Here is a 16,241-nt window from a genome sequence, read left to right as displayed (position 1 = left end):
TAAAAGGAACTGAAAACACTGTCAAAACATTCCATGTGGCTTCAGTGGTTCAAATAATCATACAAAGTGATTGCTGTGTGTTTATTATAGGCAATACAACATGTTTATATACAGTTAAAGTCAGAATTATTAGCCCCCTTTGAATTTTCTTTCTTTCTTTTTTTTAATATTTCCCAAATGATGTTTAACAGAGGAAGGATTTTTATTTTATTTTTTTTGTCTGATAATATTTTTTTCTTCTGAAGAAAGTCTTATTGGTTTTATTTCAGCTAGAATAAAAGCAGCTTTAAATTTCTTAAAAAAACATTTTAAGGTCAAAATTATTAGCCCCTTTTAAGCTATATTTTATAGTCTACAGAACAAACCATTGTTATATAATAACTTGCCTAATTACCCTAACCGGCCTAGTTAACCTATTTAACCCAGTTAAGCCTTTAAATGTCACTTTAAGCTGAATAAATTTGTCTTGAAAAATATTTAGTCAAATATTATGTACTGTCATCATGGCAAAGATAAAATAAGTTATTAAAAATTAGTTTTTAAAACTAATGTTTATAAACCTGTTCTTCTCTCTGTTAAACAGAAATTAGGCAAAAAAATAAACGGGGTTAATAATTCAAGGGGTCAAACATTCTGACTTCAACTGTATAACAAAGTCAAAACATCATATTGCATGTATTAAATATGCAGCTAAAGCGAGGATCACAGACAAACAAAAATGTTGGTGTACAAAATTGTTCTTGGAGCTTCGTTTGATTACAGTTGAAGCACTGAAACCACATGGAGTATTTTGAAAGTGTTGTTGATTCCCTTTCTAAACTTTGAATGTCTCTGGACCATGGCCATCAACAAAGACGAATATTCCATCTCAAATATTGTCCTGAAAATGAATGAAGGTCTTAAGGGATTTGAAGTACATGATGGTGAGTGATTAACAACAGAATTTTCGTTTTTGAGTTAACTTATCCTTTAAGCCATTTTAATAGATTCAGATAGAGGTTAAAACTTGAGAGTTTGGTCAGGAAAACCTGTGGTTTTGTTAGATATTAGTTAACACAGTCCTGGAGTAATTACATTTTTGTAGGCCCAACTCCAGAAATGAATACATATACTATTAAAGCGGTTCCAGTGGCCTCAAGTCAGTTACATTTTTGGCTGAACAGCTGAAAGAGGCTTGTGGTTATCACAAGCTCATGAAAATTTCACAACATAAAAATACATCAAGAATACCACCTTGTGTCTTTAAAGAAAGAAGCAAAATTGGACTATTTGCTGAGGTTATAGGGAACATTGTGTTTTAAGGAGTTTAATGGAACTTTAAGTCCACTTTTAGGCTTCAAAAACTTTTTTTTCAAAAGCTGGTTTCTGCAATAAAAAGGAATTGTCTAGAACTGTGGGATGCCAACAAAACCATTAATGCAGTGCACTATTTCATGTTTAGCATGTGTAGGCGTTTCCTGTGCAACAAATGCCAGACTGTCAAAAACATGCAAAAATAAATTCATCTAAAGACTAAAGTATATTTAGCTGATTCACTTTGAAAAGTTTATTTCAATTATTATAAATCAAAAATATTAAAATCCAATTCATCCTATTAGTACATCCAATCATTGCACAGATTGAATATGACCCGTAACTGAAAAACCATTGTTAAATTTACAGAATAATTTAAAAAAAAAAAATATTAAAATAATAGCACTGAGGTCAAACTGAATCTTTTGGAGTAAAACTCACAGGTATGACCCAAATATACACTTTAAAATATACGTTTCAAACAGAGGGTGTTTTTATAGTGCCTCAAAGGACCATTCTGGCTACCCCAGAGATCTTTTTAGTGAATGGCGAAGCTAGTATATGTCAATAAGCTTTAGCAACATTAACTAAATGGTTTCTGAAGAAATAGTCTTTGAATCGTCCACTGTGGTGTTATTTGGGAATGTATTGGCCCACATTCTGTTTATATTCAAGCTCACGTCAGACACGATGGTCCCCCTGAGTCAATAAACCCTTTATGAGCTTAGACCCACGACCCTAGTTTGCTGCCACGGGGGTAGGAGGGAAAACTCCAGCAGGAGTTTCATGCTCTCTACATAAGTCACCATTCTCGAAATGACGTCACCCCAGCACAAGCACACACTTCGGCAGATGCTTTGTGACCGCAGCAGTTTTACAAAGAAGTGTCATTTTTCGACATGGAGTCATTTGTTGTCAAGATCATGTTGCTGTGAAGAACGTAACTCGAGATTTTGCGAAAGCTGAAGTGATGGATGAGTGGGCCCAAAGAAGTTCTGTTCTTTTATGAAAGCTTTTTCCTTGGAGAAGTGAAAGGTAGGCTGGAAGGGATTCCCCACCATACACACACACACACACAGACTTAACACACACCTACCATAAAGTGAGGCCCACACATCTATTCAGAAAAGCACACGCACCACAATCCACCTTCAGAAAGTGGAAATATTTCACTCACATGATCGTGAATTTTACAGTTAAAAGATTTCGTAGAAAGTCTCAATGGGGTTTTAATCTATTCTGAAGGTGCTCTTTAGGCACTCTGTTGACCTTATGCAGCGCTGAAGCTAGATGTAAACTAACACACATTGGTAGACTGCTAGGTTAGCGTTAGAAGAAGATGACTTACTTTAAAAAGTTGCTTTAGATGTCTGTTAGGGATCAAATAGGGATTAAATATGAACAGATGTTAACTACCATTATTAAACAGCTGTCTGGAAAACTTGATTCTGATTGGACAGTCATGACATTCCAAGAAATGCAAGGAATAAAGTGCTTCTATTATCGCAATATAAACAGTCATATTGTGTGTCTGAAGGGCAAAATGTCTCACTTTTAACATGTCTACTTGCCACAAAACTCAAAAATTAGACAAAACATTGTTCTAAGCCATAATAGTTGATATGAATCTGTAATTAAAGGGAAAGCTGACCAAAATGAAACTGGCTGAATAGAGCTGATCGAGCATACCCTAACCTACATATTATTTTATCACAAGATGGTGCTAAACATCGAAAAAGTGTCAGAAACACAGACGAGCATATATATGGATGTGAACATATTCATCCATGGTCAAGAAGATGAGGCAAAGAACCCCGATGAGCCTTTGTTAGTCCGTTGTTGATATTTTGAATTATTACATGACTATCTGAAATACTGAATTCTGATTGGCCTAGTCATAACATTCAAATGAGCTATTCCCGGATAACAACCTCTGAATAAAACCAACTCATACAGGAACTTCGACTCACCTTAGCCATCAGTGAATACATTCATCCATATATTGACATCCATATTATTATGAGTCTGCTTGTCTGTCATGCTGCCGTTTTTGACTGTTATCATCCTGTGAATGAATATTATGTATGTTTGGATGTTTTTTTTTAACCAGTTTCGTTTCTGTCAACGTCAGGTTTTTGACTCTTTGGTGTCATTTTGTGATTGAATAATATGTATGTTAGAATATGCTTTATTCAGCCACGTTAGTTTCTGTTAATGTCGTGTTTTTGACTCTTTGGCGCCATTTTGTGATTGAATAATACATATGTTAGTATATGATTTATTCAGCCGTTTCTGTCAACATTGCATTTTTGACTGTTTGGCGCCATCTTCTGACTGAGGCCCTCTCCACATGAACACATGTATTTTAAAAAACAAATTTTTTTTTTTATGTGGTTACGCTATTTGTCCACATGAAAACACTGTCAGTTGATTAAAACCGAAACTTTCTGATAAAAACTTTCTAGAGTTTTGATTTTTAAAAAACTCCAGTTACAGTGTGGTCATGTGGACACTAGAACCGGATTTTTCGCCTCATTACGTCAGCGTGCGTGCTGTAGTCTCCTTTCTGATTGGTCAACATGGCAGGGTTCACACAAAATGCGGAAGACGCAAATGACGCAACATTCTACAAATCCGCAGCAAACGCAGCACATATTATGTGTCGCACACATGAGACGGTAATTATAAATAACCACCTCTGTTCTCACGTTTGCATTGATTTGTATGCAATTTACTCGGGTAAATACTTAATGCCCTGCTTGATGTTAACCCAAGTGTTGGTTTGACGCACCCTTACCATGTTCCACAGTGTGATTTTGCTTATTGATTAAGCATAGCTAATGTGAAAGTGCATTTCAACATCCAGGTCACATGAAACAAAGCATGTTACAAGAACAGAGTATTTAAAAACTACTACTAAAAACCTGGATTTGAACTAATTATCTCTGCACGCTATTCAGGAACTCTCACCGCTCCACTAAATCACGTAAAACCTCAACTCTTTTCTGAAGCTTTTTCAGAGCAATACATTAAAAAAATGACCACTAGGTGTCACTGTAGAGACAGGTTTCAAAACTTTTCGAAGCTTCGACACATTTGCTTTAACTGTTTGAGTGTTTCATAAAGCCTTGCTTTGCCCACCACTGACTTTCATGTAAGCAGAGAAAACTGTTCATAAAAATACTCGTGTACATGTGAACATGGTCTGAATAATGAGCAAGTTAGTGTATACTCCATCAGCTGTTTTGTTTCTGTCAGCTTTGCGTTCAATCAAAGAATGAAACCATGGCTCAGAATGTTGTGAGTCTAATTTTAAGTAATAAGCGATATAAAGTACATCCAGGATGGTAGTTTTTGCAGATTAAAAACCTTCAAGTCTTATACAACAACCCTCTGCTTCACATTAGGCTGCTGAAAAGCCTGTCACATGCCTTATTTTGCAATGACAATCTCCTGGATGTACTTTATCACTGATATATCTTGCAATGTCAAAACTGCCCAATTGGGATCAAGTATTCCAGAGAACCATTTACTAATTCCAGATAACAACCGCTAAACGAATAACAAAGGCATTGTTGTTGTATAAATGTACTTGCATTTGCCAAGTAATTTACATTATTTTATATAACGTTAAAAGGGGATCATTAAAATAAATTGTTAAGCAAATAGAAGCAAGTCAGCTTGACAGCTATGATTCAAAAATTCACCAGCAGTACACTTAACAAGAATGCTTCGATGAAAACACACGTAGCTCATCACGGTGAAGCGTGTTTACCCATTATTATCCTTGACTTCACCTGCCACGCTGTTGCGAATGCAAAACGCCATGCCAAAATGGATAAACACAGCCTTTAATCTTAAAAAGCAGGGAATTCCCGAGCTCTGGCTTTCTGCGCCGCTCATTTGAAAGAGCAGCACCTTATTTAAAATAGATTATTGATGTTACCGACTGTATTGAGAGTTATCACAGCATGTTGTGTTGCTTTTTTGATAAGAGCGATCAGCACCCAGACAAAACTCTATTGTCAATTCCTGTATGTGAAACGGTGGGGTTTTCCCTCCCGAGCTGCATGTTTTTCCTCAGCTCTAGGCCATCCTCAATGAAAAGTTCGAGACGAGCGACTGCGAACTAGAGTATTCCATCATTTATTTATCTTTAGTAAAAATCTCGAGTGTTTTTTTTTATTATTGTCCAGGTTTCACTATGGAAGACTACAAACTGTGATTAACTAGGCTAAATATGTCTTTTTATCTAGAGAGTGTAATAAAGAAGTTTATTTAAATATTTATGTTCAGTCAAGGAAAATATCTAGTATTTTTATTTAAATTTTATTCCCAAATGTCTATAGGGGAATATTTGTTTTATTTACTTTCATTTTAGTATTTAGTTTAATTATAGTGCGAAAGATAAGACGTGTAAACTTCATGTTGAAAGTAAAAAATGAATCTAGGCTCAGCCATTACACAAATGAGGTAATTCCAGCATTGCGTCATGGCTGACTAAAATTGGGCAGACTTACAAAAGCCCTACCAGGAGATTCACAAAATCTCCCATCATTCATTTTAAGATTCCCCACGTGCTTGTTTGTTTAATTATACAAGTATATTTGAATAAGATTATTTCAAAATGTAAATGTTAGACCACTTTACTAAAGCATACAGCTTAGTTTTACACAAAAGAAGTCATTTATACACATCAGTACAGCATTTATTTGACTAAATCTGTAGAAATAATATTATAAATTTAGATTTTAGCCTAAAGTATCATTTTTTCATTCCATTTATTTATTTATTTATTTATTTTTGTATTTTTGGAGGATCAAAGTAAATTTCCATCCACCAATACTTTTAAGTTCCACATTAAGTTAGAGCTGAGATTAGCATTTTACTAATGTTTTATTAATCTATTTTCTTTTATTTTTAAATATTTTTATTAATTATCTATTGTCTTAATCACAATTGTCTTATCTATTGTCTATCTTAATATGCTTTAAGACCTAATAAACTTAATTATAAACTTAAGTATAAACTTAATTCTATTTTTTTATTAATATATTTTTAGGACAGTTTTTATTAATTCTTTGTAAAAAATGTTTGAGCATTTACTGTCACTTCCCAATTTGAACAAAATATGAAAACATAATTTACTATGTTAAAAGTAGGCTTGCAATCTTTTTTTAAATCACGTAAAGGGCATCAACAAACCAGGCCATATTTTTATGCGTGCCATTTAAAAAGGAATGACACAGTGTAAAAATATGCTCAAATACATTGAATCAAATACTGAAATGAGATCATCTCTTCCAGAGCAAGACAAGCAACAGTTCCTCTAACCTTCTTATATCTGTTTCTTTGTTACTCGCTAAAAAGGAGGTGGGCGTTCCCCATAGTGAAAAAGTTTTTCTTGGCAGGAAGTGAAGAAAAAAAAAAAGCCCTACATAAAGCAAAGTTTGATGATGACGGATAGACACAAAAGTTCCCTTTCTGTGGGAGTCGTGAGTTTAGAAATAGTCTGTCAAGTAATTTTAGAAGATTAAAAATATGCCCTTCTTTCATTTTCAAATGTGAGTCCAGTGTTTTGAGATAAGTGAGGTAAATGTCACTTTTTTGTTGCATTTTGAATCTAAAAGTCAAGTAAATACTTTATTTTAAATATTCAGATGATTTTAAGGTCATCGTAATGTGATAGAATGTTATCAACATATTCATTTAAGCACATTCAAGTGTTTAAATGTAATGTTTACTTCAGAGCTCTGTAAAAAAAAGATCACTAAAATTCAATGTTTTGCTCAATTTCTAAACTAGAAATACAAATGATTAGGTCTTTGACATTATCTTCTCAAAAAAATACTAGATTTGCCTCTAGATGACAATCTTTTTGATAAGGAAATGATTGTCTAATAATGCAACAGGCATTTCAGGGAATTCAAGAAAATAATTAAATTATTAGTTTGACAATCTGCCACAAGGACTGTTTATTTCCTTCTAAATAATGTAAATTAGAAGGAAATACAAATTGTATGTGCAAAGCCCACAGTGGAAATCCAAACTGGACAACAATTTATGGCCATTTAAATTTGCTGGAGTAATGTAACCTTTATTTTTTTTAAATGTTAGGAGTCAACATAATACTAGTTGAACAGTTTTTTTTTAAAATAACCAAGCTGCCTAATCAAAAAAAAAAAAAAAAAAAAAAAAACTATTAGTGTTCAAAATTAAAGAACAGTAATGACTAGCACAAAAAGAAGTGTTATTACGAAACGTTTTGAAATATTGTATGAAAAACAATTAGTGAAAATGCCAGATTTTGCATAGATATCTATTCATTTGCTAAAAAAAGTATGTTAAATGTTGATTTTTAATGCAAATAATTGAAGACAGTATTCAGTATATAATTTACAGAGTAAATTACAACGTAGCGAAGATTACACCCATGTAACTTAGCTGTATTATATGCGTTTAAAATATGTATAATATGTGCAAGCAGCTAGCTCTCACCAACTCTCACATGGTCGCCCAGCCCACTAAAGTGAAGCAGGACAGCGCCAGACAGTAGCTGGATGGGAGACCACATGGGAAAGCCAGGTTGCTGCCGGAGATGGTGTTAGTAAGACCAGCAGGGGGCGCTAAACCAGCGTCTGTGTGTGCCCTAACGTCCAAGTATCCGCTTGTTAAGTGGTGACGTGTTTGTGACATTGTAATACTGTTTCCGGGTCCAAGCCACCATTCATTTGAGTGGAGAAATCATTCGTTTATGATCCCGTTTTATTCCTATCACACATTAAAGTTAATTTTGTATAAAATCATAGTGTACACAACAATCTCTGGGCTTGCTGCATAACAAATACCAAAAATTTAATAATTTATAAAAAAATTATTCACTTTCTGGCCATCGGATATTAGGCATGGATATATATACTGCAATCGTGATTTTCAAAAGCATTAAATCTCTTTGTAAACGTTTATTATTACCATTTCATGAGTCTCCCCATTCAGTTGAATAGAGCACTTGGACCATTAAAAATCCCAGGATGTCCTTCGAAAAAGAGTAGGGGTTTAACCAAAATTGCCCACTGACCACTGTCCATCATGGCCTACTAACAATCCTCATATCATAATTGGGTTTCATCATAATTGGTCTGAAATAAATGCTGTTGAAGGGTTTCAGCCACTTCACAACTGCTCGCTATCTTACAGTCAGTGAAAACTCAAAAGTTTGGCTGCCACTTAAATAGGGTTTGTCAGATAATTAAGAACATTACCACCAGATCCTAAATTAGCACCAATAACTGTGAGGAATCTGAAAGTGTTTTCTAATTTTGACCAGTGTTCCTTTTCAAGCATCTGATTTAAGTTTATATACTCTGCATCATACAATTTTTAACTCATCAAATATACTTAAAAACAGGTCTTTTACTCATATCAAGATGGCATAAAATGGCACTATGAAGTGAGCTTTGAAATTAGGAAACAGCAGGTTTCCTCTAATCTTGATCTCTGCTGAATTTTGATTTCACATTCAAGAAAACAACAGCCCTAGAAGGGGATGGTGGTAGCTTTTTTTCTGTTAACGTTTCAGAAAAACCTCTATCTCAATTTCCATGCAGTAGGCCTCATTTAGTTCAGAATTAGTGCCGTTTAGGTAGCGATGAATGATAAAAATGATCTGACAAAATCATTTAAGGTTATTTTCGCCTTCAACTTGTACTTACCTCTCACCAGAAACAATAACACTGCATAAACTGCTCCCATTGATGCTCATTGTTTGGATTGGAAAGAATGGCTTCATTGACCAGTGAAAACACAAGCCTGAACTGGGGCTGCACCTGCCACACCCTGGTTACAGGAAAGAAAACCCAAGCAAAATAAACCTTAAACCATACATAATGACTTCACCCCAGTTTTTAAGCAAACGATCCAAAACGTCTGTAGCACTGTTATTATCATCATCACTACTGATTGCTTTAGAAACCAGATGCAGTTAGCTTAAAACTGTAAACACTGAGTGTAAAGGAGTTTCACACGCATTCGTTCTTACCAGAATGATGGGGATGGACCCGTCACAAGGTGCCATGTCATGCAAATTAGGGGTGTCAGGTCGATCCTTTCATGTTGATCTGCAGTAAGTTTTGAATTTCCCCTCGACTGTTAAGGTTAGGAATTTGGTTACGAGATTGACCCAATGCAACAAAGAGAAAAGAAGAAGACAACTGACGCACAGAAATGTCCTGCCACTCTACTGTATTCCATCTTTCAAAAAGAAAGACAAGATTTTAATATTACTTAACAATATGTTAAAAAGTAGCCAGTCTGGCTTCAGTGTTAATACAATATACACTCTATAACAGATCGATAGTGTGAGTATTGTTCTTTTCGATTCAATTCCGAAAGTTTTCTGATACAAGCTTGGTACAAGTTGGAAAAAAAAAACAAAAGAAAAAAACAAAAAAACAAAAATAAAATAAGTTTGTAACTTGAACGGAGTTGTTACACTGAACAATTTTAAGTGGAACTGAAAAACCGACGTGAACATTGTCAAGTATTAGCAGTTCTCCCAATGAAGGGAGAGGTAGAGGGGGTATTGACGAGAGGCTGACCGGTCCGACTTTCTTGACAATGGGTTGTGAGGAAGTGCAGTGCTAGGTGCAAAGGTGAGCAAAGCCACAGTTGATTTGAATAAAAGCATCTCTTTTTTTCTCCATATTCATCTTTTTTTTCATTAGGCATGTCTTTTGAAGTGCCTTCATCCTAATGTACATAAAGCCAGAGAAAACCCAGAACATGGCACACAGACCAAAGGGAGACGGCCCACTCACTGACAAAAAAGCACACGCTTTTTAAAAGAAGAAAAGGGAAACCAAAATAATAGGGATAAACTCATAGAGTAGCATTTTGTGGTTGATTCTTTTTTTCCCCGACTTTGCTCTTTTTGTTTTCTCTCCAGAAGTACTGCAGGAATATAAGCCCGTTTTGGTTCCTTGTGGAACCCACAGCAACAAGGACAAGGCAAGGCGGCATGGATAATGTAGACCGGAGGAGCGTTTGAAGCGTAGCAGCACTGGGGGTCAGCAGTCAGTCTGTTGAAACATGGGAGAGGGCGAGAAGAAACCAGAGGAACGCTTATCAATTCCTGCCATTGTCTCTTGAAAGGAAGACCCATTAGTGGGCAGCAAACGTGGCCTTCTTCAAGCTAAAATTGGACCAGTTGATGGACAATCTCTGCCTTGTTTGTCGCGCCGAGTCCAAGCAAAACCTGCAATAATATTACATTTGTTAGTGAACAAAAGTTCATAAATGGCAGAAAAAGGCCCTGATAAAGTTCAAACTAAATCAAAGAATGATATCAAAATATGTCAAATTGAAAGCCAAATAAAAGCGGTTTCAAGAGTTCACACTTACACCCAATTTTCTTTTTGCACCCTAACCCCTTCCCCTTGGCCCTTGAAACAGTGTAAAGGGGAAAGGCTTCAAAATTTACCCCTAAGAAATGGGACACCACTACAACACCAGCACACATCATCATAGGTCATCGCAACCTCTTGCTTCATATGAGATTGACGATAGTGACTGCTGTAGTCATTCTATTTTTGTTATTTTTTGGAGTTTATGTTCAGGACATCACAAAAGGCAATGATATCATGTTATCATAACTTTATAATGTGGCAATAAAATCGTAAGCGAACTGTGCATTTACACCCTGGCCATATTAATCTAAGTAAACACACAAAAACAACATTAACATTATAGCAGACACTGTAAAAGGCCACTAGACTTTTCTGACAGGGTATTTGAGTGTCATCAAGTGACAGATGTGAAAGTATGTTGTGTGTGGGACTGCTATACAGGAGTTATTATTAGATATTACAGATGTAACTCAGTTTTTTTTATTTTAGCGTTTTTGTTTTTTAAATGCATGACAGTAAACACAAACGCAGTCATTAAAGTATTAAAACATATGCTCGTTTGTTGTAAAAATTTGTAATATAGACAAAAAAATACTAATTTGTGCATCTCTGTGTGCAGCCATGCTGCCGTTGTAGATCTGGGAAGTCTTCGAAATTCTGGTCTGGGAAATTTTCGTACTCTTAAGTTTTGAGTGTGGTCCTGAAAAATCTCTGTTTCAAGGGCTATCTAGAACATCCCCTTATCCCTACGCCTTTAAGCTAAAGAGAATTGGGACACCCCTACCCCTTTATGTGAACATGCAAAATGAGAGGAAGGTGTAAGGGCTAAGGGGTAGAATTGAGATTGGACTTTAGATACTGTTTGATACTAATAGCAGGTTTGGCATGCTGTTTCAGGAGAGAACCCAGAGCTTGGAGATAATTGAGCCTACAACTGACCTCCCACCTGGTCAATCAGCATGTAAGGAGATCAGAGTGATCAGGTAGATCTCTTGGTGGATTGGAGGGGGGGCGGGGGTGGTTTGGGGGTCTTCAAAAATGAAGATAAGGAAAGTAAGGTGAAATGGACCATTTATTGTAGATTTGGATTAATCTGATTGGTTTATTGATGACTGCAGATTAGAGACCAGCAGCAATCAATCATATCACGTGTTCCTCTCGAAATAAGTTTATAAAACTACACTTTGTGAGACGCATTTAAATAAATGTTAAAACCAGGTGGAAACGTGGCCTGAGTAAAAATGGTAGTGCCGTTTCACGTGCATCTGTTCTTATCAGAACTATGGGGATGGACCTGCTGCACAGCTAAATTTTGTGGCCGAAATCCAGTCATTGTAATAGAAATCCTCGAAACCAGTGATTCGTCAAAAACGTTCTCCATGCAGATATTTTTCAAATTCAATCTGGTCTGAAAGTGACTATGATACTCTTGACACTAGTTTTCTTTGGTAACGTGACGTTAAACATAGAAGATACCTTTTGAAATATTCCACCTCGCGTTCAGTCTCGTCCATATCGACGCTGTCCAAATCGATGTCTTTGGGCAGAAATACATCATCTGTTGGACAATAATAAAAAAAAATTCTGTTAAAAGCCCTTCTTTTTATCATTTATCTTGAGCACTTGACAAAACTGACCTATTGAGTTATTCATCTTATCTCCTTTTTTCTTCTTATTCTTCTTAGCTTTACTTTTGGGCTGAGGCGACTCGTTGCTTGGGACTTTGCCATTCTGCTGAGAAGAGTCTGAAGCTGGAGGTTCAATAACAGGAGAGTTCCTCTCGTCTTTCCCTCCATTCTGTGGCTTCTTCCCACTAGTCCTCTCTTCCCGCTTGATGTCGGTCACAGACTCCTCTGATGTTCTCTGCTTGGCTTTGGCGTCAGTTTGAGGGCTGGCCACATTCCCAGCTTTGGGAGGTTCTGGAGCTTTGGAGGTCTCCGCTGGCCTCTTTGTGGCTTCCCCGTTGGTTTTGGAGCCATTTGCTTGCTGTTTGGGTTTCACCTTTGTGTGGGCTGACTCTGGGTAGAAGGAGGTGCCGTTCTGGAGGGCAGGACACTCTGAAGGCCTCTCTTTACAAGTCTTTGGGCATGGCTGTTGTGATGAGGTGTTCTTCCCACCGATGAGGGATTGGGGTTCTAGACAATGCTCTCTAGGACTGAGGCGAATGAGGCTGTGCAGTAGCTGCGTTTTGCCGTTCTGCAGGTTCTTTTCTAAAACGCTCTGAGCTGTCTGCTGTAGAGGTTGAGGGCTGTTGATTGTAGGAACGAGAGAAGGGTTTTCAGACTTGGCGAGCAGCTCCTTGACTTTACTCTCTTTCTTTTTCTTCTTAGATGCCCGCAACTGCTGCATTTCCTGCAGATGGAGCAGCTCCTGCTTCAGTGCCGCCTCCTCTTCCTGCTGTCGCCGCCTCTGTTCTTTAAGAAGCTGCTGCTGTTCCTCAAGTTCCCGAGCTTCTGCCTCTAGACGAGCTTTTTCTTCCATCTGCACCCCAACAAACATAGTGTTAAACCAAATATGCTACAGAACACAATTTAATGTTGTTTTTATATTATGCACTTCTCACAATCTCAGAGATAATTTACAACCTGTGCTAATCTTGCCTTTCCATCAGAAGACTAGACTTGATGCTCTATGAGCTTTACAGTATGGCTCAACCCTTAATTCCATTTACAATAATATTGCAATTTTCTAATATGCTATTTTTACACTACAAAGGCTGCGATTACACTATGCCATGTTATTTGATGTGCGAAAATAAAGCAGTAAGGTAACAGATTTTTATATATTTTCTGGTATCATGGGAATGCCCTATATATATTTTATAGTCATGTTAAAACAATCACAATGCATATTTTCCATTTTTCTCGATGTATTTTTAGACACATTTGCTAATTTGTTTAAATTAAAGCCGCTTATTTTATTTAAGGTTTTTTTTTTTTGGAGTTTATTTTAAAATTGTAATTAGTTGGTTAGTTAACTTTTATTTGTCCCCATAGGGAAATTTCATTTGCAGCATACACTCAGACACATCTGACATTTCACAGGCATTTATATAAATAAATAATTTAAAAACCTGAAGTACCATAATATCCCTAGTCTAAATAAATATCCAGTCTACTGACCATCAACAGCTACTGAGAGAGGAGGAATTTATTGAAAAACAATTTTGTTTAAAAATTGCTTGGGGTATCAATGATAATTTTGTCCTATTTCTTACACATCTGGGAACACAATATTGATGATCTGATGGTAAAAATTTTGAAAGTGTATGATAAAGTATGCCTCTCATAATGGAAAATTTAATACTTTCTTTGTATATATATACATTATCAATTCTCTTTAGTTTAATTCCCAACAACTTACTGGCTGTTTTACCACCTTCCCCAGTGACCTCAGAAAGATTTCCATATTAACAGATCACACAAAATGTAGCATTACTTTTGATAAAAGCAATACAAAACACGATCAACAATTTGTTATCAACATTAAACAACACAACAAAAAAATAAAGTTTTGCTATTTGACAAAATATGTGCAGAATTTAAGGTTACTTGTTTATTCCTAAATATCAGGTCAGTACTATAAACTGCACTGAATTGTGAGTTGAGTGAATCATTACATTCCTATTAATATTGTGTAGTACTTTAATCCTTCACATGTTGACTATTGTAGATAAGTGGTACCAATGTGTTATCATGTTTAACATCAGTATAGAGCCCTGCATTTGAGTTCGAGACCGTCTGGGCCCGACTTCGGGCCAACTTTCATGTCGTAGCTTGCATGCATATTGGGCATCGGGCCTGCTTTAGAAGAAAATGTTTTAAAAGTTAAATGAGATCTAATGCGTGCAGTCCGGAAACACCATTGATGCTTTGTGCATAGAGATTTCCAGCCACATGTAATGGAGAACATAAATAGAAAAATTGTCAATGGCGAACTTAAAACTGTGAAAAACACTAGAGGAAAGACAAACTTCAGGTCAACTTTTTAAATAGTGACAACTTTAAATAATGAGCCAACTGGTTCTGCACAATGGACAACTTGCAAGTGCAGGGGCGCCTGCAGGATTTTATTCCATCCCTTATTCTTATTTAAATCTCAAGAAATGCTGATGCTTGCTGTCAAAGACTACTGCCAGACAAAACTGTTTAAAACACATTGAATGGTAGCGGTTCCATGTGAGGAGGCTGAGCAGCTGGATCTGAATTGTCCGATGAAAGAAACACGGGCTGGTCCTGCAGTTTTCCCGGCTCAGGTGCTGATAAGACTGCGGTATAATATTTGTCTCATTAGTTTTAGGCTTTTTGGCAAATGTCCCAATTAAGTTTAGCTTTTTTAAACAGCGTTTACTCATGTTGAACCTTGCTTTAAACAATAGCTATCTGAATTGTAATTTTTAGTGTACGGAAAAACCCCCAGCAAAATTAAAACCAATAGATTTCTTTAACCACTTTCCACCATACAAGTACATACACACTTTAAAACACACAAACATACACCTTTATTCATTCTCATTCTTTCTACCTTTTTTTACTATTGTAGTGTATATTGTCTAATAATTAATTGATGTAAAAAAAAAAAAAAGAATAAACAAATTAATAAATGAATACAAAATCAGCATTAATTTGCGCCCCTTCATTGTAGGTATCCACATTGCGTATAGTCATATGGTTGCAGGCGCTACTGCATTAAATTGAGTAAACTCACAGTGGACTACATACCTCTTGGATATCCATGTCACTTAAAATACTAAAACTTACATAAAAAAAAAAAAACTAATAAAAAAATTCAAACATTTCTCAAAAATATTCTGTTAAAAAAACTAAACAAAAAAAACATCAACTTCCTATTAAATACAAACATGGTCTATGGCTGTGACAGTATAAGCAGCTTGGCGGGAAAAATACTTTTGATGAGCTGTTGGACAAGGGCGTGGCTACAGCCGGTGCGTCTGGGGTCAGGGCAGGGCAGGGCTAGGGTTTGGGTTTAAGGCCCGTGCAGGGCTCTACATCAGCATAGGAATCCTTTGTAAAAACTATAAACCTGTCAGAATAAACATTATTTAGGTGACTTTTAACTGCCAAATCTTAAACTCGAATGGCGTAATTACAATTGTTTTAATTTTGTGTGGCCAGGAGTGAAATATTTATTTCAGGAAGATGATTAATAACTGCACAACACATTGTATATTATGTTGCTCATTCTATATAATGACCTATCTTTTGTGTTAATTAAATAATACGATTAGATATAGATCTTTCTAAAACCATTCAGCTCTACTTTAGGCCAATACTTTGTTTACCTTCTTCTGTTTGTGACGGGCACGTTTGGCTGCTTTGGAGCTGCTGCCTTGTTGTTTGCTGTCTGCGCTGTTGATGAATTGTAGCAGGTCTTCTACCTTGCGATGGTCCTCCACCCCATCCCGTTCTAGCACCAATTCTTCCTTCTTGGGCTGTTGTTCCTCCTTCCGCTTAGTCAACCTAAGCCGCAACTTCTCCCGCATCTCTGCATAGTTCCTACTGGTTGGTGCAGCGGGAGGCTAAA

General features: G+C 36.3%; 1 protein-coding gene across 1 annotated transcript in view; it reads right to left on the bottom strand.

Moving 5' to 3' along the window:
* Nucleotides 1–9,516: 9,516 nt before the first annotated feature.
* Nucleotides 9,517–16,241, bottom strand: part of fam193a (family with sequence similarity 193 member A) — a 51,388-nt gene continuing 44,663 nt past the window's right edge. Inside the window, 4 exon segments of the mRNA NM_001328395.2 lie at nucleotides 9,517–10,546; nucleotides 12,174–12,255; nucleotides 12,335–13,178; nucleotides 16,000–16,236. Of these exon segments, the coding sequence (NP_001315324.2) occupies nucleotides 10,453–10,546; nucleotides 12,174–12,255; nucleotides 12,335–13,178; nucleotides 16,000–16,236 (1,257 nt within the window). The 3' untranslated portion in view covers nucleotides 9,517–10,452.

Source organism: Danio rerio, chromosome 1 (assembly GCF_052040795.2).
Source record: "Danio rerio strain M-AB ecotype USA chromosome 1, GRCz13ab, whole genome shotgun sequence".
Lineage (NCBI taxonomy): Eukaryota > Metazoa > Chordata > Actinopteri > Cypriniformes > Danionidae > Danio > Danio rerio.
The sequence above is the reverse complement of the archived record's forward strand: the minus strand, read 5'-3'. Positions and strand labels throughout refer to the sequence as shown.